General features: G+C 41.8%; 1 protein-coding gene and 1 long non-coding RNA gene across 3 annotated transcripts; both read left to right on the top strand.

Annotated features, from left to right (window-relative positions):
- The first annotated feature begins 1,056 nt into the window (after nt 1-1,056).
- Nucleotides 1,057-1,972, top strand: LOC149752867 (uncharacterized). The gene is made up of 2 exons (XR_016396456.1): nt 1,057-1,563; nt 1,668-1,972. It is a non-coding gene; the product is annotated as an uncharacterized LOC149752867 (long non-coding RNA).
- Nucleotides 1,973-7,846: 5,874 nt separating this feature from the next.
- On the top strand, nt 7,847-16,097 carry LOC103695861 (microtubule-associated protein TORTIFOLIA1). 2 transcript variants are annotated; one of them, XM_008777291.6, is made up of 7 exons: nt 7,879-9,073; nt 9,946-10,137; nt 10,275-10,389; nt 10,506-11,221; nt 13,696-13,846; nt 13,934-14,583; nt 15,767-16,097. In XM_008777291.6, the coding sequence occupies exons 1-7, from the start codon at nt 8,261-8,263 to the stop codon at nt 15,959-15,961; spliced, it is 2,832 nt and encodes a 943-aa protein (XP_008775513.4). In that variant the 5' UTR covers nt 7,879-8,260; the 3' UTR covers nt 15,962-16,097. The 2 variants fall into 2 exon arrangements, with proteins under 2 accessions (XP_088560515.2, XP_008775513.4); XM_088704389.2 differs by having other exon boundaries at nt 7,847-9,073; nt 13,696-14,583.
- The last annotated feature ends 7,934 nt before the right edge of the window (nt 16,098-24,031 follow it).

The following is a 24,031-nucleotide window of genomic DNA, read 5'->3' as shown; positions in this document are numbered from 1 at the left end:
GTTGCGGGTCCTAGCCTTATGGGAGTCACATCCTAGTCATGAAGGATGCACGTATTGGGAGCGTAGACTAGTAGCTTAGCTTGTGAGTTCAACTTGTGAGCTCGGCAAGGCTCTAGTTGGAGGTCTCAGGTCCTAGCCTCCTAGGGCTTGCATCCTGATCACTAAGGATTCAAATCCCTTTTGGAGATGAGATAGTGTGCGGGAATGGCCCTAAAAGAGGAGTCGGGTGTAGAGGTAGCTATAAGAGCTTGTTGCCATAAAAGCTTGAGAGCCTCTCATTGGAAACTTTTTGTGTTTAGAAGCCTCTAGTTGCTCCTCCTCTCTCCCATTCTTCTTCCTCCTATCTTTGTTTTTAAAGAGAAGGGAGCCTGGATCTGTTACGATTTGGGGGCAAATATCAAGAGTTTGCCGTATCTTCTTGTCTAATTTCGGACCCCGCCAAGGATTCGAAAATAATTGAAATCTAGATCTTTTCAAAATGCTCACTATGTGTCGACCTGTGATGGGAGGATCAGATTTTGGCCAAATCAGTTGCCCCCCGACTTCTGAGCATGAGCCATTCTTTCCGACTTGGGTGAAAAAAGTAGTCAAGCTAGCCAACTGTGGACAGGCAACCTCCCTTGGGTCGCCTCGACTATGCTTGGGCTGTTTTCGACCTAGAGAGGTTGGTTGGCATACCAAGCCTTCGGCGTAGGGGCCGGCCTTTTGCTTAGGCCATTTTCAAACTAGAGAGGTGTCACGACCCCCGCCCCGTTCTCGGCGGGCCGCCGCGACGGTCCTAGGATGCGGGTAGGCATAAGGCCACCAGCCACCGCGTAGAACCCTACTACCTATCAATCATCAATAGATCTTGAAAAATTTGGCATGATACATGCACAAAATGATCACTTTTCCTATAGTGACCTGTCAGGATTATCTCAATACATACAACACACTACCTGTCAGAGCAGCAATCACATAATCTGTCACATAATAAACCTGGACAATATATAGCAATACATTATCACTGGCACACAAATGATCTGCACACATATATATATACACCTGCTTCCCAATCCATCCATGGTCAAACCCATATCTACAACAGGATCTATGACTGTAACTATGCACTATATACAATAGAAGGTTTATAATACACCAAAAGGTATAAACCTCTATCTACATTATACTATACTATACTATGGAGCGGCACAGCTAGCAGGCAATCTCTAACCCTGCTCTTCTCTATACAATACCTGCCCTGCAATCAAAAACACCAAACTGGGGAGTGAGTATATAAATACTCAGTGAGTGGAGTAGAGAGTACTATGCACATGAGACAAGATATAATCATGGCTCGAGGTGAAATCTCAAGATCAATAACAAGATGAACATGAACTCAACATAAAGAATATGGAGTAAATCATCAATATCACCACAATCACAATCAACTCATCTGAAGCATATATGGAATAATCGAGTAAACATATATACTACTCATGAATATGCTCAACAGATCATAATGCTGGAACATACAAATCAGGTGTCAATATGCTGAATCATCAACAAGACAGCTATTGGGAGGTGGGTTTTACGCCCCAGGCGAACCAGCAACAACTCCCTACTCACATGCATATGCAGGATAAGACACCATACCAATAATATAAATGCTAGATAGCTATCGGGAGGTGGGTTTTACGCCCCAGGCGAACCAGCAACAACTCCCCACTATCACATGCATATGCAGAATAAGACACCATACTGATAATATAAATGCAAGCCAGTATCCAGAACAGAAATCCATCTCACATCTATATACTAAACGGCACCTCGCGGGAATTCTACATCCGCGGAAAGCCATACTGCACCTCGCGGGGTCTTACTATGCCCGGCGGCAAGCAGAATATAAGTCGTAGGACTGGCCAATCCTACGCCTAGGGCCGTGTCCCCCCTAGGAAGGGACTGGGCTCCGCCCACCCAGAAGGCTACTATGTGCACAAAGGCCGATGTTCAACCCCCATCGACTATAGGTGTTCTGCAGATACTGCCAAGCCATGCATAAATGCCATAATGCACACTCCCAATACTCTACTAAAAAGGAGCATAATCAAGACTACCACTCACTCGACTCCGACCCAATCATAAACTAACATCAGGGTTGGGAGTGAGGAGTCAAGGGTGTGCAATGCAACTCAATATACCACTGAAATGGGCTCTACAAATCTTTGAAATAGCGGAAATGAAATCAATTTACAAAAGAAGTCATTTCACAATTCAGATCCAATTTAATTACTCATAAAGGAGTATAATCAAGGCTACCACTCACAAGTCTTTGAAATAGAGGAAATGAAATCAATTTATAAAAGAAATCATTTCACAATTCAGATCCAATTTAACTACTCATAAAAGAGTATAATCAAGGCTACCACTCACAAGTCTTTGAAATAGAGGAAATGAAATCAATTTACAAAAGAAATCATTTCACAATTCAGATCCAATTTAACTACTCATAAAAGAGTATAATCAAGGCTACCACTCACAAGTCTTTGAAATAGAGGAAATGAAATCAATTTACAAAAGAAATCATTTCATAATTCAGATCCAATTTAACTACTCGTAAAAGAGTATAATCAAGACTACCACTCACAAGTCTTTGAAATAGAGGAAATGAAATCAATTTACAAAAGAAATCATTTCACAATTCAAATCCAATTTGACTACTTTTCCACCCCTTGTAATTCCTCTCAATGTTTCCTCAAATGCGTGCACAAGATAATCAAGTATGGAGAAACAAGATCATAGAGGAATCTACTACAATATCAATCAATATGCACAAGTGGAATCAATTCACACTTGGCGGTATTCATGAAAATGAATTAAGGATGCTCATGGTGCAAAGTACATGACTCCCACTCACCTGTCAATCTGGCACAGCCCTGATACGCCTCCAAAAATCTACAGCTGGCAGTGGGGAACTTCTTCCTCTTGTTTCCTAGCTTCTTGCTCAACTGATACATACATTTACAATACATTTAGGTTTGTATCAAGAGCCATAATCTACGTGCCAATTATAATATAGGGAACTTTAATTGATTCAACTCCCCCGTTCCCTAAATCTTTTCCTTTTTCCCTTTATTCATATTAATTAATCCTCAATTTACATGAATCATGATGCAAGAGTATCCCACACACACCTTGGACCAATACTTTAGGATCAAGGTGTGCGAAAGGATCGAATCCCTTCTAATCCAAAATTTTACTAAATCTTGGGTTGAACCCAACTTTGAGAGTCGACCCTCCCCCGCTTGGATCGATCCCAGCTTACCCTGAGTCGACCCCAAGCACTGAGCCGAAAATCCCCATTCTCTGGGATTTTCTGAGAGAGTCGACCCTACCAGACTTGGGTCGACCCCACTCAGCCCTGAGTCGACTCCGGCTTACTTTGAGTCGACCCAACACCACTTTTTTCATCCTTTTTATCTCGGATGAACAGTAACCTGGACCGACAGTGGGTCCCTTCATCCCGATTTTGATCCACTTTCCGAACTCCAATTTTTGTGAAATTTATACCCAATGTTCTACACTCATAGGGGTTTCCAAAACGGTAACATGCATCACTATCGGAGGCCGTTTGACCCCCTAAATAATTCGCCAATGTTGGGACTTTGACACGATTTTTCCGTAGTGCCGGAAAAATTTGTCGAAATCCGATTCTTCCCCTTTTAACACCCTTTACAACTATCATCTACCCCTTTCTATAGCATAAATTCTTTAGAATACTAGGTAGGGACGGGTATTTACCTTTTTCTTCTTGTGAAACTTGGGTCCTTGCGTAGAGAAAAAGAAAACCGACACTTCCCTTTTTTGTTTCCGCCGGCACACAACCGGGATCCCCCCTTCCCTTCTCTTCTTTGTCTTCTTTTGGACTCTCCCTCTTCTTCTCTTCTTCTCTCTTTTCTTCTCTTTTTCTTCTTCTTCTTTTTCTTCTTTTCTTCTCTTTTTTCTCTCCTTTTCCTTCTCTTCTTCTCTCCTTTTCCTTCTCTGTGTTTCTACCGCCTGAGACCCCCTCCCCTCCTTCTCGGTTTCATTCCACCGACAGCACACTCAACCCACCAATTAAGTCACATCAAACAAAACCAAATTTTCATTTTGCCCCTAACACTTCAACGCATCTACTATTATGCCATTAACTTTTGATTCCTTCCAATTTTACCCCTTATATCAATTTTAAAGGACTATTCTATCTCCTTTTTATATTAAAAAAAAAAATTGGGGTTATTACAAGAGGTCAGTTGGCACGCCAAGCCTAATATGCTTGAGAGCATTTTCGATAGTAGTCATAGTGGGATGAATTTTTCGGAGGTTGTAGAAACTTGGTTAGGAGAACTCTGACTCACTTCCTCATCATCGGAGAACCGACCTCCAATGGATGGGTCCAAAGAAAAAGGAAGAAGAAAACAGAAAGAAGGAGACGACAAGGGGAGAACAAAGCAAAATAACCCACCAGAAAACAATAGCAAGATTCTGGTCGGAACAAGGAAGGAGAACCTTGCAATAGGAGCACACAGGTTAAACCCTGCAACTTCACGCCTTCTTTCTCTCCGAGTTCTGGAGAGTAAAGAAATGAGGTAAATGGGTTACGGCAACAACCTCCCCTATTTATCGAGGGTTTGAGCAACCTTTTCCGAAGCGACACTTCACCTAGCCTCGAACGCGTGTCTCTTGGGCGTTCGCCTCGAGACAACCTATTCAGATCACCGCAAGACCTGGATGCCAATTAAACTCACGGACGCCTCGCCCATGATTATAGTGCTCTGGAAATAATAGTGGGGCCATGTCCTCCATATATGTGGGATTTAAAAAATCTCTGTTTCCCCAAAAAGAAGGCACCATAAATACAGCTTGGCGATCTTTGTTAAAGCGGCCCTTCTAAAAAATCTACTTTCGCAGCCCGAGCATGATAGCTTAGCTCGGGTTGCGAAAGTGGAGGCAAATGATATGCCTCCAAATCAGCTACAGTTCACCAAAAGGACCAACCAAACAAAACATGCCATGACACCAACACATAGCAGATTGAGAGCAGCCACCGGATAGGCTCGATGCCATATCGTTGAGCTTACCTATCGGGAGCTCTCTATAGTTGGTCGCATCCTTACTAGGGGACCCAGTATCATCACAATATCACTGATGTGACAGGTGGAATATCGTCCGTGTACAAAAAATTCATGCCCGATATCTAGGTCGTACTCAAACCATCCACTTTTGGTCGACCCATATGCCCACATCGTCTAGTGGTAGGTAAACTCTTCCTTTCAATATACACAAAGAAGGAGAGGTCAGCAAAAGAAGAACACTTTTACAACCAAAGAGATTGCCTACTTCTATTTCTTGAGAACTACACTAACTTAGGTATCGGAGGGTCTCCCGTCAAATTCATTTCGATAAGAAGACTTTCTTCCTTTGTATTGTTTCAGGTCGAGATGCTGCTATTCGACGAGATCTCAACCGCAGCGACCGAGCATCGCTCGTTTTCCCCAATTCCGATCAACACGCCAACCAAAGTGTCGTCACATCTCTTGCCGCGGTGCCTAAGGCTAGTCGGTTTTCAGTGGCAACATTAGGTATTGGACAGGGAAAATTTAATTTAAGATGTGCACATATGGAATCCCTTTGCCTCAATATTTGGCCTATCATTTTAATTACGTCCTGCACATGGCCTTCAGTTTTAACATTCTCACATCAGTAAATGTTGATCATAAGATGGACAACAAAACTCCAATGAAGTGAAATATAACATAAACGGAGACTCCATTCATAAGGTCAATCATGTCTCAGATCTCGTTTGCTAGCATGACTGCCCAATTTATTTGGCAACGTAGTGGACTGCATTGTAAGTGGTCCATATAATTCATGTTAGAGAGAGAGAGAGAGAGAGAGAGAGAGAGAGAGAGAGAGAGAGAGAGAGAGAGAGAGAGAGAGAGAGAGAGAGAGAGAGAGAGGATATGTTCGAGTTTTGGTGGAGTAACAACTAACCTGCTAGTAAGAAGTAGCAACATTAGCTTCCATGGAGTAGCTCGGAGCCAAGGATGTAGGAATTGGTTCGTGGGAGCTTGTGAAGGTTGAGAGGTTGTGCTTGTTAGGTGGGGGGCTGATTTAAGAATGGTGTATAAATTCTTTCACATGATTGACACTTGGATATATATCACGAGATCAGGGTCCCATTCTACCCGCTTCTGCACCAAGAAATTAGTAAATAAATGCCATTTGAGTTGGAAGAGGACACTTAAAAAAGGCTAGCTCACCTGACACTGGAAAAGAACGCGAGTGATCCGGTGTGCGGCTTATACACTGAAAAATTCCATTTACTACATTCTTGGGCAATCCAAGGATAGTGTCATAGGGGTGGATGGCACATCTTCCATAACAGCCAAATGACACTGGGATCTACTGCGGTCTATCGTCTTTAGTATAACCGGAATTAAATAGGACTTCGAATAGGACCACTTGAATGTAATAAAAAATTGGTGGAAGCCCGTTTTGATGATTTAATTCATAAAGTTTGGCCAAATTTATGGGCGTGGAGTCAACTTGGTGCAGGCCAAGGTTCTACTATAGGAGATTTATTGCATTTGCTTGTTCAGCAGGAATTTTATCTTAGTTGTGGGGCTGAGTGCCATGTACACAAGTTACATACCTAACATTTCTTATTACTGCTGACCTATGTATTTAATTTAGAATATATATTGATAGTTTTATCAAATGTCATGTTAATTATGGCCGTTTCATAAGTTCAAATGACTATAAATTTTAATTTAGAAGAAAAAATTATAGGGACACTCTTTAAGTTTGGGCCAGTTACACTTACACCTCAAAAATAAAAGAAGTTTTTAATTCACCAACAAAACTTCCTTTTCATTGTAATGTGGTCTAACCATCCATCTGAAGTGAAAGAAAGATAGAAGAACCCCTGATTCAAAGAGACCAGATCATGGCAGATCTTGAAATGTTTCATCCTTTATCATCCATCCAACCGCATAGATCTCAAAGCGCTCGATCCTCTGTCATCCATTCGCCTGTATAGATCTCAAAGCCCTCCATTCTTTATCAGCTATTCACCTGCATAGATCTCAAAGCACTCAATCCTTTATCATCCATTTGCCTGTATAGATCTCAAAACACTCTATCCTTCATCGTCTATTCATCTGCACAGATTTCAAAACACTCCATCATTTGTCAGCCATCCACCTGCACAGATCTTAAAGCATCCCATCCTCTATCATTTATTTGCTGGGATAGATCTCAAAACACTTCGTCCTCTATCATTCATTTGCCTGCATAGATCTCTAAGCACTTCGTTCTCTATCATCCATCCATCTACTTAGATCTCAAAGCACTGTATCTTTTATTATGCATCCATCTGCACAAATCTCAAAGCTTTATCATTTATCCGCTTGCACAGATCTCAAGGCACTCTGTTTCTCTAACTCTCCCTCTTCTTCATCTAGTGCCGAAAGAAGATCTTGCTAACTTAGTGGGAAGGATAGTTCTAAAATTTTATCAAAGTTATCAGGTGATCCTCAAGTAATAATATTTTATAACAGAAATAGACAGTTGGGCCATATTGCAGCGAATTTAAGATTTTGATGCCTAATTAATAATTTTCAAATCTTTAGGATCTAAACATAAATAGCTTAAATATGGAAGATGCCACCGTAATTTTTTCTTTGATTATACGCCTTTTCTCGCTTTCAGTAGTGGATACACCAAAGATCCCAAACCCACAGTGGGGCCTCCCTCCGTCCCAATCTGGTTTGTCCGGCTTGCACCTCAATCCTCGTTTTAACTTCCCACCCCATTGTGTTCCATCAACAAACTTCACACCCAATTGTGGGCTCAACCAAACCTTGTGATTCACTCCATTTCATCACTCCCAACACTCTTCCCTCTTCTCTCTCAGATTCCGTCTTCTCTCTCCCCCCCCCATTCTCCTTCAAACCCTTGCCCCTCCCCAATCTCCTCCCCATAGCGGTAGCAAACTAAAAGCCTCATTCACCCCCTTCTCATTCATTCCCGTTTCTTTCTCGACCCCTACAACGTACACCCTCCAATAAAATTTTAAACACATCTCACTCCCAATTACTAAATCCACTCAACATCTCCCACTTCCAACCTTCACACGAGAAGTCCTCTTCCATTCCTTTTCCCAAATGCCTCCCATCATTTCGCTTCCCCCTTAATTTAACTCCTCTCTCCCTCTCTCTCTAGAGTAGAGCCAAGAAAGATGGCCACTACCATCTCAAAACCCTCCTCAAAGCTCTCAAAATCCCCTTCCCAATCCTCCAATTCCAAGTCCTCCTCTTCCTCGCTTTCTTCTCATTTGGCTATGGTGGAGCTCAAGTCTCGGATCCTTTCCGCCCTCTCCAAGCTCTCCGACCGCGATACCCACCAGATCGCCGTCGACGACCTCGAGAAGATCATCCGTACCCTCCCCTCCGACGGAGTCCCCATGCTCCTCAACTCCCTCCTCCACGACCCTTCCCCCCCTCCCGATCCCAATTCCCGGCAGACTCCGACCGTCGCCCGCCGCGAGTCACTCCGTCTCCTCGCCCTCCTCTGCTCCTTCCACCCCGACCCCGCCGCCGCCCACCTCCCCAAGATCATTGCTCACCTCGTCCGCCGCCTCAAGGACCCCGCCTCCGATTCCTCCGTCCGAGACGCCTGCCGCGACGCCGCCGGCTCCCTTGCCTCCATCTACCTCCGCCCCTCCGCCGCCGCCGCCGCCGCCGCCGACAACCGTGAGGACACCTCCGCCGCTGCCGGCGGCGGTGGGTCCTCTTCTCCCGTCGTTTCCCTCTTTGTGAAGCCCTTGTTCGAGGCAATGGGGGAGCAGAACAAGGCGGTGCAGGCCGGGGCGGCGATGTGCCTCGCTAAGGTGGTGGAGTGCGCCGGCGGTGGCGGGGATGGGGAAGGGGGACGGCCGGCGATGGCTGGGGCGGCGTTTCAGAGGCTGTGCCCCAGGATCTGCAAACTGCTTGGCGGGCAGAGCTTTCTGGCCAAGGGAGCGCTTCTGTTGGTCGTTTCCAGCTTGGCTCAGGTTTGTCCTGTGATTAGATTTCAGTTTACCGAACATAGAAAATGAATGTAGGTGTTTTTGATGGGCACTATTTCTTTATTTTTATGTTAAAGTTGTGATTTTAGGGGATTCTTGGGCTCCTATAGGTGGATTCTTACCACGGAATTCAGGAGAACCCACATCGCCCAATTGAAGGAGATGGGATCTGTAACTCTTTTTTTCTTTAAGGAAAAAGCTATCCTTTTTCTTATTAAAGCAAATGAGCTCTGTGTTATTCGAGTTGATTGTTGCTTGATCTAACCTGCTCCAGACAGGGCGTCTAGAAGTCAGCAGGGTTTTCTTGATCTTGTTTATTGCTCTCATTGTTTTCTTTTAGGTATCCATTCTGTTTCTTATATTTCTCTTCCAATTGTTTGTCTTTGGTGTCACGAGGTTTTGATTCTGATCTTTCTGATATTTTCCTGTATCTAACGATACATGATCTCATCATAGATGAGCCACTTAAACCGTCTCCGTTGTGAATGCAACTCCATCCTAAGCGAAAAATGTTGGACAAGTTTAGATGCGTGCTGATAGATGTATTTTGACCCTTTCAAAAGTTAAGTAATGTGCATTTTGCCGTCCAATAAAGTTTCCAAGTGCTGATGGATCAAACATATTGAAAAACAGAAATCTTGCCCATATAAAATTAATACGTAAATAAATCTTTGTGTGTTTTGAGTCGGTAGCTTCTGCATTAACACCATAGTTTGTTCAGTTTTAGTGTTGAAGCTGATGGCCCATCTCGAATCAATGATGGAGAAGAAGTTTAGTTCTAAAATTCTGAAGGAAAAGTAGCTATACAAATTTAATTGATCTGTAGCAAGAGTACTTACTATATAAATCCGTTTCAGGTAGGAGCTATTAGTCCTCAGAATATGCAACAAATGCTGCAAAGTGTTCGTGAATGCCTTGAGAATAGTGACTGGGCTACCCGTAAGGCAGCAGCTGATACATTGAGTGTGTTGACATCTTCTTCAAGCCATTTGATTGCCGATGGGGCTACTCCAACAATAGCTGCTCTTGAGGCTTGCCGTTTTGATAAGGTAGCTTTCTTATTTACAAATGCATCGTTTTGAAGTCCATATATTATAGTGAAAGTATTTTGTTCAATAAGCTTGATGTTGCTATTTTTTCATGTCAGGCTGCTAAATGAATTAGTCAAATGTTGTCTGCATTTCAGGTGAAACCTGTTAGAGATAGCATGATAGAGGCATTGTTGTCATGGAAGAAGATTACAGGAAAGGGGAAGAAGATTACAGGAAAGGGAGAAGATGAAAATTCAGAAGACTTAAAAAGTCTGTATTATACAATGATTATTTGTCTTGTTCTTCTTTCTCAGTTTGTTTTTTTTATTTTTCTCCATGATACAGTACTACTTGAATTTATTTTCGATTTACACACTTTGTTGCAGATGGTAAAAATTGTGAATCACCTGATACTGAAGAAAAGTCAGAGATTAAAAGGTCAAATTCCAGTTGTAGAAGATCAGAATCCATAAAAGATTCATCTGCTGGTTCTTCACCTACTAATCCTGTGTCCAAAGGAAAAGGTACTAGCATACCAGAGAAAGCAGCAGTTTTATTAAAGAAAAGACCTCCTACTTTAACCGACAAAGAGTTGAATCCAGAATTTTTCCAAAAACTTGAAACAAGAAGTTCAGATGACTTGCCTGTAGAAGTTGTGGTACCTCGTAGCTGTCATCAGTCTTCCCACTCACAAGGTGAAGAAAAACCAGAATTGTCTGATAGTGATTCTCGGGGCATACCAAATCATGATGGCTTGACATGTCGTGAGTCGAACGACACTCATGGACGCATCAATCCTAATTATCAGAATGCAGAGAAAAGATCAGGGAAATATGATAGGCCACAACACTCTGATGATTTTGCTCGGGATAAGTGGACAGAACAAAGAGGATTTAGGGCTAATGACTCAAAAGCAAGGGCTTTTGATATTGAGGATAGGATTGAAGTCAGTCAGAAGGATCCCTCTGCCCGTGTGAATATCACCAGAGTTGATGGCCAAACTGAAGGGTCCTTCATGAACAACAAAGGGAATTGGTTGGCCATTCAAAGGCAGTTATCACAATTGGAGAGGCAACAAACCAATCTCGTGAACATGTTGCAGGTTTGTTTATAAATGAAGTTGATAGCTGCAGTTCTATTATCCAAAATAACAGTCAGTGAACTTTTTGCACATGTTCCTTTTATTTATACATGATGGAATATATATGAGGAGATTAAGAAGAGGGGGGGGGGGGGGGGGGGGGAGGGGATAGATAAACAGATATGGTGCATTACATGCTCGATGGCCTTACCAGCGATTGTCTTAGTACCATCATATCAGTTGTTTGTCTAATTGCAATTTATTTTCCTTTTGTTTTCTTGTAGGCTTTTGTTCGATAGGCCATGAAAAATGAGTGTTCTTATTTACCAAATTGATTTGGCAACATACCATTCATGTTTTCTATGCTGTAATTTATTGTGAAGCTGGATTTTAACATGAGAAAATTTTGTGTTCAATCCTGACATTTTAGGGGATCAACCTAAGAGATGCCATGCTAGAGCTAGCAAAACCAGTATGAGGTTTTTTGATTATTGCTTGCATTAAAGGAACAATGTGGTTTAGTTGATTGGAAGCTGATTCATGAAAAACTTTGGGAACAGCAAAATTCTCAGTAACCTGTGGAAAACAAGCTTCATTGTCACGTCAGATTTACTAATTCTATAAAAGGAAAAATATAGCAATTCCTTCATTGTACTAATCCCTTGCTGGCTATAAAACTTGAAGGGGTCAGCTGAAAATTAAATATGGTGAATGGCTTAACCCTAAAGCATTGAATTGGAGACAAGTCCCAAATATTTTTAATTTAAGAAGGGTAAGTGGCGCCATATTTTTTTACAAGATAGCAGATGGGTGAAGGGACAAACATTAATGGGATTGAATGAACTAACTCTGGAAATAAGGTTAGGAGGTTTGTGGAGTTTCTATTGTTGGTTTGGGGTGGAAAATAGATGAAGACTGAAAACCACTCAATTGGTAATACTTCTATGCTTAGTATATCGAAGGTGGTGTCCAAATTGATGGGGGTGATGCACTGGTGTTAGATGGATCTAAATGATCGTTTTTTGAAATTCTAAAGATACATCATCAAAAAAAAAAAAGAAAGAAAGAAAAAGAGGGTTGATGAATGAACTTGTTGAATTTCAAATTCATCAGAACTAACATTTCTTAACTTTTTGGAGTTGCTTATTGTATTTTCTGAAGCGATGTTATGATTCTTGTCATCTATGTTTGAACAATGCTACTGATATAGAGAGATCATTTTTTCTCCTTTCTTCTCGAAAATGCTACAACATATTAGGATTTACACAGCACATATTGCTTATATGCCGACCTTACATATTGCTTGCCCTTTTGAGGACCTATTTGGATGATTTAGCTGAAAATCCTATAGGACTTATGGATTAGGCCGGTACAACTAGCAAGATCATAAGATTACAGGCTGGGTTAGGCCTATATTCATAAATACCTAGGAATAACATTGGAGTGGGCTGGTCCGAATCCCATAGGGAGAAAAAAAAAGACCAGTTCAGCCCAATCATCCAAACATGCCCTAAGTTTCCAATTTAAACCATCTTTGTCTTGACACTGGAAGCTAGTGGAACATTGAAATACACCTTGTATTTTGTGGATTCTTGAAAAGTATTTCTTCTACATCAAGCTGGATAGAGGTTCACCATCTAATATGCTGACAATTGATACAGTAAACAGAAGGGCTGGGTTTTGCAATAGAATATGTTCTTTTGGTCTTCTAGACTATATGCATGGGCAAGACCTCTTGGTAATCTCAGAAGTGCCATTTGAATCTTGTTGTAGCTTTCCAACTCTTCAGCATCTCTGCAGTGTATAATGTGAATACATGCACATTGTCGACTGCCATGAAACCCGCCATTTATAGATAAAGGAAACTTGAAACTAGCATCTTATGTGTGTTTTGCACATTCTTAAGACTCACCCTGAGAAAATTCTCTACAATTTTGGATGAAACATCCCTGTTCTCCTTTTCCCAGATGACATCCGGCAACTTAAATTTGTAGCCAGAGACTTCAATAACTGTTTTATCCCAGGTTTTAATTTGTCCCTCAGGTTAGCTCTGCATGGTGTGCTTGCAGATCTATTTCCATGCATGTTCCCTCGTATGAGAATGAAATTCAGACGAAGTTTTCCCTAGACAAAGAAATTCAGCTGAAGCATTAATAAAACAACTTCTCTCCTTTGAATTCATAATGTGCCTACTTGTTTTTGTCAAGTGAGGTCTTTATTACAGGCTATGTGCTGCTGATCCTAGCTGAAAATTTTTAATTGTCATTTGGACATTGAACATGAACATCTCTTAATTAGATAAGGTTAAAAAATCAACTAATGCTCAAGAAATAAAATCTTTATTTTATAAAGCATCAAATAAGAGTATGTAGATCTGGGGATGAAGAGACTATCTTATACTGCATTGTTTAATCAGCAACTATCTTTATCTAATTCGCATCTATGCCAGCAAATTGCTATTACATGTTCTATTTGTTTTGTTTTACAAATTTCAGGATTTTATGGGAGGCTCCCATGACAGCATGGTAACACTAGAAAACAGAGTTCGGGGTCTTGAGAGGGTTGTTGAGGAGATGGCACGAGATTTGGCAATATCATCAGGAAGGAGAGGCGTTAACATGATGCTGGGTTTTGAGGCATCTCCTGGTAGGTCCTCAACCAAATATAATGGCCTTCATGACTATTCAAGCTCAAAGTTTGGCAGGGGCGGTGATGGATGGATTCCTTTTGCAGAAAGGTATCTCTCATCAGATAGTATAATTTCTGGATATAGGGGAAGAGATCCCCCTTGGAGATCAGATGCTGAAGCACGGGATCCTTATGCATATACTGCTCCAAGAAATGGAGTCATGAACTCGAGGAGAGGTCCTGGTGCTGCTTCTGTTGATGGTAGGGTACCTAGAACTGAACAGGATGGTGATCAAGTTGGCGCCAGGCGAGCTTGGGATAAGGGGCAAGGACCATTTAGGCTTGGTGAGGGTCCTTCTGCAAGAAGTGTTTGGCAAGCGTCAAAGGATGAGGCTACGTTGGAAGCTATCCGAGTGGCTGGCGAAGATAATGGGACCTCTCGAATCACAACACGAATAGCTATGCCGGAGCTGGATGCTGAAGCTTTGACAGATGATAACCCAGGGCAGGAAAGGGGTCCACTTTGGGCTTCCTGGACCCGTGCTATGGATTCGCTTCATGTTGGTGACATGGATTCAGCATATGCTGAGGTTCTGTCTACAAGTGATGATATATTACTCATAAAGTTGATGGATAAATCTGGTCCAGTTGTCGATCAACTTTCCAATGAAATAGCAAGTGAAGTCTTGCATGTGGTTGGACAGTTTCTTATGGAACAAAGCTTGTTTGATATAGCTCTGACCTGGCTTCAACAGGTATGTCTCTAAATTTGTTGTTCTGTCTGGAAACTATTGGTTAATATGATTATAGTTTATGATAGTATGTCTAAGATATGTTACATGAGATATCTCAATGCATGTATGCATGGCTGCTTGTTGCATGATGCTTCTGGGAAGTTTGCTTCCACAGCTGTTTTATCTAAATTCTGTTTATCTAGACTGGAACAAAAAATATGTGAAATTTGTGAAGCTGCTTTTTAACGGAGTAGCTACGTAAAGGAACCAATTGTACATGCATGGGAACTTTCCTGTTTACAATTTATGTGCACATTTGCACGGTTTTGCATGGCTATATATATGTAAGCATGCAGGGAAGGAGGACAATGCATTGGAATATTATTTTAGTAGCAATCTCACTTTTTTTTTCCTACTCTACGTTTGAATCTGAGAAATAGAACTAATTCTTGCAAAGCAAATTGTACCATTAATTCATAGAGGTCCATGATACAGTGGAGGAGAGAGGAGGAAGCCTAGGTTTGTAAATGGGTTGGACGCATGCTAGAATGCGCCACACTTTCCAGGATTTTTACTGGTATTTAACCTTTACACTTGTTCAAGGTTCAAATCTGCAGATTTGGCAGAAAATCAGTTCTCAGAGTCATGATTTAATTTCAAAAGTTAAGATTTTTTTAGGAGGTATTTGGTTATTGAAAATGGAATCTTTATAAGGGGACAAATTGTAACATGGCAGCGGCACGGAGAGACATGAATTTTGAAAATTCTACTAAAAACATTCCCTCAGAAAATTCTACTTGAGTCTTATGATTTGAGGACATTAATGTAATTTTGTTGCACAATCAAGCACTAGATATTAGAAACTCGCAAACTTCAAATTTCAAAATATATGTAAAATCATAAAGAACCATGATCTTGAAATACATCCAAATGCTCACCGGTCTCAGGAGCTTCTGCTTCACTCCATTAGTTTATCAGAACATTATCAATCAGTCTCATCTGTCTAGAATCTTCTGCCCAGTCCATCCATGTCATCTTCATGTACAGGCCACTCTTGAATGCATAATATACAGTCTGCTGCACACCATTTCATCTTGCACATCATTTGCAGCACAAATTTGTATTGACCAGAGGTCTCTGTGTTCATGCCTTTTAATATAATAGTAGCATGTCTGTAACCGTGTATACTGAATGTTGTTTGCAGTTGACTGATCTGGTCATAGAAAATGGAGCAGACGTCCTCAGCATCCCTGTTGAAGGGAAGAGAGAGATCTTGTTGAGCCTTCGTGAAGCTTCTGCAGTGGAACCACCGGAGGATTGGGAAGGGGCTACCCCTGTCCAGATAATGATGCAGTTAGCTTCATGTTGGGGAATCAGTTTACAACAGCTTGTCAAGTAGTGTCTTGGATAATCTCTCATGGTTGTGTACTTTGTTTTCTTATAATTATTTGTTTGTCTTGGTTCTTTTGAAGCATTTAACATTATATGTAATGAAATATAGGAAGATGGAAGAGCATGCATTTAAGCCACAAAAATCACTTTGGTTTTTTTTTTTTTTTATTATTAAACGGTTTCTTTTTCTTACTATCAAAACAGTCATTGCATGTATGTATCGATTTGATGAATGTTTCATCCAGGTGAATACATTGAGGCTTGCCCAGTGTAGTTGATTGTGAGGGTTGCCCAGGCAAGCTATCGAGCAGGGCTGTGGGCTGTGGCCTCTCCTGTTCTTGTTTGATCTCCATTGTTTGTATAATTATTGAAGACCTCATGCAAAATTTTCTGAAGAAATAGAGCTCTAGTGGATGTACAAGCTTGCCAGCTAAATCAATAAGCCAAAAAGTTACCGTCCAATTATTTTGGTCTTCTGCATTGATTATGACTCCCACGGTTGCACGTTTACGGCACACATTTAAATCTGTTCTTCCTACAACTTTAGTGGATTTTGCAAAAACAAAAAGAAGTCCGCTAGTTAATAGATTTTGCAGCAAAAGCCTAATAGTTTTGCCCCATGTATATCTGTATCCTTCAGACTGGTGGGAATACCAGCCCTTATGTCGGAGGCATGGTTTCTACCGTATGATAATAATTACCAGAACTGTCAGAAGTGAAGGTGATGCAGGACGGAAGTACGGATTGAAATACAGAGAGAAAGAGGAGAGGAAGAGGGGAAGAAGAAGGGAAGGAGGAGAAGAGGAGGAGGAAGAAGAAGACCAATTTTCATTCATTAATTCATTCATTAAACCCTAAACATGAGAATGGACCCATATATATAGGGTCACAAAATAACAAATAACCCCTACAAATAAAATAATTCCAAAAAGCTCCTAAAATGACAATATGCAAATAAACCCAAATGACAATATGCAAATAAACCCAATCAACATAAAATAAATCAATCTAAAATAAAATCAGGCTGGCTGAATCGGCTGGAACCCGCTGAGCTGGCTGGATCCTGTGGCGACCGGCTGACCTGGCACTGGTGTCCGCACCAACTCTCCTCGGGTGGAAAGAAGTCGACCTCGACGAAAGCGGCTCGGTAAAGCCCCGGTAGTACTCCAACAAGTCCGGGTCAATCGGCGGTATCTCCTCGCGCTGGATCCAAGTGTAGCCGGACCTTGGTCGTCCTCGCCAACGAACCAGGAAATGTTGGATGCCTCCATCACTGGTAAAAACTATTTGCTCGGCTAAAATAGAATCAATATACTCTTTTTGTGCTCGATGGAGGGTAAAAAGAAACGAAGATGGCATGGAATCAATAATAGGATAAACATCAGGCGCAGGAGAGTGTGTAGCAAAAGAGTCATCAGGGATTGTAACCAAATCTTTAATATTAATAGTAAGGCTATGACCGAAATCAAATGGAAAGTCAATGGCATAGGCGTCAGTGCCATCCTTGTGCAACACCCTGAATGGTCCAATACTAAGAGACTGCAATTCCTTAAGATGGATCATTACGTAACCCCAAGTTTGAAATTCTTTAGTACGGAAATCAGCTTGCATCGTATACTGAGCAGTACATGCATGAATGCCCTTATGGATTTCCTGATACAACTTATGAGTGTGTTGTGTAAATGCATATGCAGGCTCAGAAATCCTAACATCAGTTTCGATGGGTTGTGCGGGGGCATAACCAACTACACTCATGGTAGACTGGTCAAACTCGTTATCTGACTGTGCAAGCGAGCTAGGTGGAGTGTGGGTGCATCCTAGGGTTTCAGGTTTGTCATCACACTCTTCCTCAATGTCCTGAATGTCATCGAGGTTTGGTTCATAGATTTGCTCCTCTAAGTCATCTATGTCACCTCCCTGCTCTTGCTGAGCAATAACGAAAAATTTGTTCGCACATTGGGAGGTAACGTGACCAAAACCTTGGCATTTGTAACATCGAATTTTGGAATGTGGTTTGGGAGGCTCACCAAGCATTCCCTTGCCATTAGTGTCTCGGCCTGTGACATGGGCAATAGGAGGGGGCCTATGAGTAGTGGACCCTACAGAAGGTTTGGACCCTAAGGAATTAAGGCCGGTGGGAGTGCTCCGTGTGTCAGGGCGCCTTACAAATGTGGACTTAGTGTTCCATCGGTTTAGGAGATCGTCTTGGTAGTTAAGGGGCAGGTATTTTTCTTTAAGTCTCTCTTTCATCTCTACCCAATCAGTTACTTCATGTTGATGTCTCCTAGCTAACAGATGTTCGGTACTTTGCCAGAAAAGTTTAGCTCGACCAATGAGCTTCATTCTGGCGAATCGAACTTTTTTGTTCTCAGACAGATTGTACCACTCAAAGAAGTGGTCCATTTCGTGTAACCAATCGGAGAAGACTTTCGGGTCAAGACGACCGTCAAAAGTGGGGGCTTCCACCCTAATGCCTCTCATTACGTCTTCATCAGGGTCACGAAGAGCTCTGGGTTCTACGTTATGTCGGTAACCTCTATTCATATTAGGAAAGGGACCTGGTCCTCTAGGGCGAGGGTAGGCATAATGGTGACCTGGAACATGCCTATTATCAAAGTTGTTTGCTTGGACTTGGGCATTGGTATTTTGGACTTGAGCATTAGTTTTTTGGACTTGGGCATTAGTGTTTTGGACTTGAGCATTAGTGTCTTGGATAGCTTTTAATAGGGCTTCGATTTTGGAATCCATGCCTAATTGGGACTCAGGATGAGATGCGTCACGACCACTACGTAGATGCATAAAATGAATGTCAAAATGTATGATCCGACCAACTATAAATGTTCCTAAGTAGACCTAATGCATGAAATGAATTCAAAATTGCAAAGTAGATACTCAATATAATCGGAAGCTAACTCAAGCAATTGAAATTGGCTTTGAATTACGTAACAAATTCAGATAAGTAGTTGCAGTCAAATAGTACTAGTTTTCAGTGTGTTGCAGGGTTGCACAGAGCCTCAAAGAACTCCCAAAGATTAGGTAGCCCTACAATTAATAACAAAGATAGGCTACTACTAGGATTTTGGTGTTGTTTGGAGTGGAAGTGTTGAATTTTCAGAAAGCAATATCAATAGAGCACTTAAGAGTTAATTAATTCTAAATTTAGACAAACAAATAAAATTTGCAGTAAGGAAGAAACCTGACCTGTCGTGAAGTAGTCGACCAGAATCGTGTGCTCGTGGACTGGGGCGACGATCGGTGTGCGGCGAGTCGGCTCGTCAGATGGCACGAATCTAGTCGAATCACAGCAACTTGGTGGACCTGATATCAGCAACTTGGGGGCCTAATCAAAGAACTTCGATGGGTCTGATGATGGGCCTCAGGGGCATGGCTTGGGCCTGATGAGTTAGCTGGGCCGCAGGTGGGTTGAGGTTTGATGGGGCTCGGGTGAGTGCAAATACGGGAGTGGGCGGGTGAAATGGGTTGGGGTCCTGGGCGTGTCGTGTGACAGAGGGGAGGGTTTTCGATGGTAGTGGCCTGTGGAGTGAAGGAAGGGTGTCTCGGGTGAGTTACGGCTGAGAGGAGGGGGAAAAATAATGGGGAGATTGGAACCGGCGGCCGACGGAGAAAGAGGAGGCGGTGCGGTAGAGCAGCAGCAGCGGCGGTGATGGAGGCCGCGAGAGCGGCGGCGATGGCTCGAACTCCGGCAGGGAGGTGCGGCAGCTTCGACGATGAGGAGACTGAGCGGCACGGAGGTGGCGACGGCGAAGTGGCGGCGGCGTAGGCGGTGGCGGAGAAGCGACGGTGGAGAAGAGGGGCGGATCGTGGCGGCGGAAAGGGAGAAGATGAACAGGTGCTTCTCTCTCTCTTCTTCTTCTTCTTTTTTTTTTTTTTTTTCTCTTTTTTTTTTCTCTCTGTTTTTTTTTTAACTCGGATCCGTTAGGATCCGGATTATCGGGTTTGACCCGACCCTATACCCGTTACGGGTTTGTCACGTGAAATCACGTGCATTTTTTTTTTTTTTTTTTTTCGGGCTACCGGATTCGGCTTAACGGGTTTAGGCCTTACCCGTTAAACCTTTCTTCAACCTCCCGATGGGTTCGGGAGGATACGCCGATCTCGGCGGCGGCGATCGCGAGGCGGGGCGGCAATCACGGGCGGCGGCCGGTCACGAGCTCCGGCTGGTGGCGGCTGCGGACTTTTGGCGACAGACGGCGGCCACGGGCGGCGTCAACAGGCACGGGAACCCGGGCGGCGACGTTTCCGTGGGGATATGGCTCCTCCGACGGCGGGCTCGGACCTTCACTGGGCAGCGGCGGCGGCGAGAACGTCCGAAGGTGGCTCGGCTCTGCTGGCGGCGACTGGTGGCGGCGGTGGGCGCGGGTGAGGTGGTGGAGGCGGTGGCGACGACTGCTGGCGGGAGGATCCGGCGCAGGGCTTCTGTGTGGGAACCGTGAAAGAAGAAAGGGAAAAACAGAAGGTTTTTTTTTTTTTTTTTTTTTTTGAATCTGACAGAGGGAAAGGAGAAAGATCAGCCGGGTGAACCAGGGGTTGTTCCCTTCTGTTCCTTTTTGTAAGAACTGAGAGATCGAAAGATCCCTTTTTTTTTTTTTTTTAGCAGACTGACAGAGGGAAAGGTCCTGTTCTCCTTGAAGCACCGTGAGAACCAATGGGAAAGGAAGGCTGTTGTTGGATCGGGGCTTTGGCAGCAGGGGCAAAACCAACCTGCTCTGATACCAAAGCTGAAGCAGGACGGAAGTACGGATTGAAATACAGAGAGAAAGAGGAGAGGAAGAGGGGAAGAAGAAGGGAAGGAGGAGAAGAGGAGGAGGAAGAAGAAGACCAATTTTCATTCATTAATTCATTCATTAAACCCTAAACATGAGAATGGACCCATATATATAGGGTCACAAAATAACAAATAACCCCTACAAATAAAATAATTCCAAAAAGCTCCTAAAATGACAATATGCAAATAAACCCAAATGACAATATGCAAATAAACCCAATCAACATAAAATAAATCAATCTAAAATAAAATCAGGCTGGCTGAATCGGCTGGAACCCGCTGAGCTGGCTGGATCCTGTGGCGACCGGCTGACCTGGCACTGGTGTCCGCACCAGAAGGTCATATTTGAACTTTTATCACCAAATGGGTAGTTATAATATTATTTATTTATGAGTATTAACAAATGAATTATAACATGGATGAAAAAATCTTTTGATATATTAATGAATTTAGTTTATTTTTAATTATTTTATTTTATCTTACTTTTTATTGTTTATAGTTTACTAAGTATGACTTTAGTTACCTTTAGGGTTCGTAATAATTTGATCATAGCCTTGGGCTACATCCTATCCCTTTATTTTCTTTTCCAATGATATAATAATAACGAAAGTTCTTAAAGGTTTTTAGATTCATGCTACTATTATTATCCTCTTTACACTATTCTCTTTTTCCGACTAATCCAATAGCATGCCAGTAGATTTAACATAGCCTTGTTGCTAGCTTGTGATCCCAATCTAGAAAAAACAAATGGATAATGTTTAATTGGATGGAATTGGCATGTATTTGACATCTTTAATGGCTGAATAAGCTCAGTCTAGGATTTTCCTTTGAGGACTAAGTGCAAGAGTGGAGTATAGATGGGGAACAATGGAGGTAAAATATATCTACTTGAAGATATAGGGCTTTTGAGGAATACATATATTCCTCCAAATCAAGATTATTGGTAGGAGAAAACTTTGGTGAGAAATGTAGCTATAGGAACGTAGAGGCCCATAAGGAGAGAGAGTGAGCGGTGACTGAGAAAAGGGGGGAGGGAGGGAGGGGGGGGGGGGGGGGGGGGGGGGGGGGGGGAGAGAGAGAGAGAGAGAGAGAGAGAGAGAGAGAGAGAGAGAGAGAGAAATTCAGATAGAGATTGAAGCTGATATTAAAACCACCAAATGTGTGATGGTTTCATCTCTTTATTTCTTGGGTTGCATGTGCCAAATCCTAATCTAGACTGCAGTTAATTTGCAGTCTTTATATGGGATATGTTAATATGTAATGTGTCAAATTTCACAGGGCCTTAAATTGACTTAAAAATTTCTACTGGACCTTTTTTTTTTTTTTGTGATATATGAAGTTGGCAGGTGGTGCCGATAAGCAGAATTATTTCATGAGTCTCGATAATCTTTAGCAACTTTCTCTCTAACACCGACTAGCATGGTTGTTACAATCTGATCCTGTCCAAGGTAATGAAGTTGCCCAAAAAAAAATTTAGCATGGATAATGTGAAGGTGGCACTAAACACAATTTGCGTAAAGAAATCAGCCAAATTCCACAATACTTGGCAAAACTTTGCGAAAGGGAAATGTTCTAGAATTCAAATTAGTGACCATGTATTCAACAATATCTCCATTCCCTCTTAATTAAAACATCATTTGTTTGACGTCATGATAGTGAAGAAGTTATGCTAGCAGTGCCCTTTTAAAAAATGTCTCCCTAATCTTTAAACCTTGCACTTTGTTTCTTATTGAGGGATTCACCACCTTGCTTGTCAAGCAAAGCAACTGCGTATGTCGGACTGGGTTGGGCGATCCACTAGCTTGAAGGAATTTGCTGGTTATCCAACAAGAGTAGCAACTTCCATTAGCAACAATTCTGAACTTTATTTGGTTGCATGCTTTTGCTTTCCTTCTCTTTGAGAAGACTTTTGCTGCCATTTCTCATTATAAAATTCCCGGTTGATTAGTGGTTTCCATCCCTCTCCTGCTGGAGTGAGGTCCTGGGTTTGAACCCTATCGAGCTGTTCCCTATGGGTGGCAATTGGGTGGGTCAGGTGGATCAATACTGATGGGGTCAAAAATTTGTAAATCCGAATTAGGCATATCTATCAAATAGGTCAAAAATTCAGGTCCAAACCTGATCATTTTATTAAACAGTTAACCTGAAATAACCCACATAACCCATTTACTGCACATGTCAAATTAGATTAAATGGTTTAAATGTGTTAGGTGGCATTTTAATGAGTTAAATGGGTTTAAATAGATGAAACAGGTTAAGCACATTGCGATGGACGGGTCTAAAAGGGTCAAACGTGCCTTATATGGGTTAAACAAATCTTAAATGGCCGGGTTATGATCCGACCCAAATTATTAAACTAATCAAACTGGGTTAAATAGACCAAAGGTCCAAATCTGAACCCGGCCCATTTAATAAATAGGTTTAGGCAGGTTGACCCATTTATAGCCTTAAACGTTTTTACGCTGTATCCAAACCTACTTAAAGTATATCAATTGTGGGTTGGATGGATTCTTTAGGTCATAAATTGCATCCCTTAGTGTTCCTATCTTATTTCTTACCCCAAAAAGTTTTTTAAAACAAAAAGAAAAAAACTTGAGGATTAGCTGGTAATCCTCAACATTTATTTTTAACATTAGGTTTTTCAACAAATTAGCCAGTGTTTTTGTCACAGTAGCTGGCAGTTGTTGCTGTTATTGATAAGGCTACATGCTATGCCACAGTTATATAATTAAGCCATGATATTGGCATTGTGCAGTTTGATCCACTTTTATATTTTTTTCTTCTGTTCCTTAATACTCTAATTGGGAGAATAAATTTGCCAGACGGAATGATTCTCCCATGGGGGGGGTGGTGCACCACTCAACCTGTTTCAGGACCATTATATTATTAGTAAGCATAAGTACTTACATTATAGATCCTGTTTTTCCCTTCTATCAAGCTTCAACCCTTCACCGCAAAAGTTGTTTCTCATGAAAGAAAGTATAAGTCCCTGATTTGTTTATGATAAACAAATTATTTTTGAATAAGCTTTATAAATGCATCTTTATGGAGAGTAAAACGAAATTTGTCATGCAAATTCTTAATGTTAGAACTTGCATCATTGACTTCATTGAATTTTTAACAAGAACTAAAGCTCTTTTCTTTTTTTGAAAAACTAAACTTGAATTAGTAGATTCCACAAGCCTAGCCAACAAAGTTTAATTGAAAAACAATGTATCTAAAGCACTTCATGTATACCTTGGATGTGTTAAATTTTGCATTATAAGATCAAAAAAGCAACTAGTTTGAAAG

This window comes from Phoenix dactylifera, chromosome 9 (assembly GCF_051530095.1).
Source record: "Phoenix dactylifera cultivar Ajwa chromosome 9, Ajwa_hap1_PhDact_Kaust_v1.1, whole genome shotgun sequence".
In the NCBI taxonomy this organism is placed as follows: Eukaryota; Viridiplantae; Streptophyta; class Magnoliopsida; order Arecales; family Arecaceae; genus Phoenix; species Phoenix dactylifera.
Note: the sequence above shows the minus strand (reverse complement) of the source record. Positions and strands in the feature narration are given on the sequence as shown.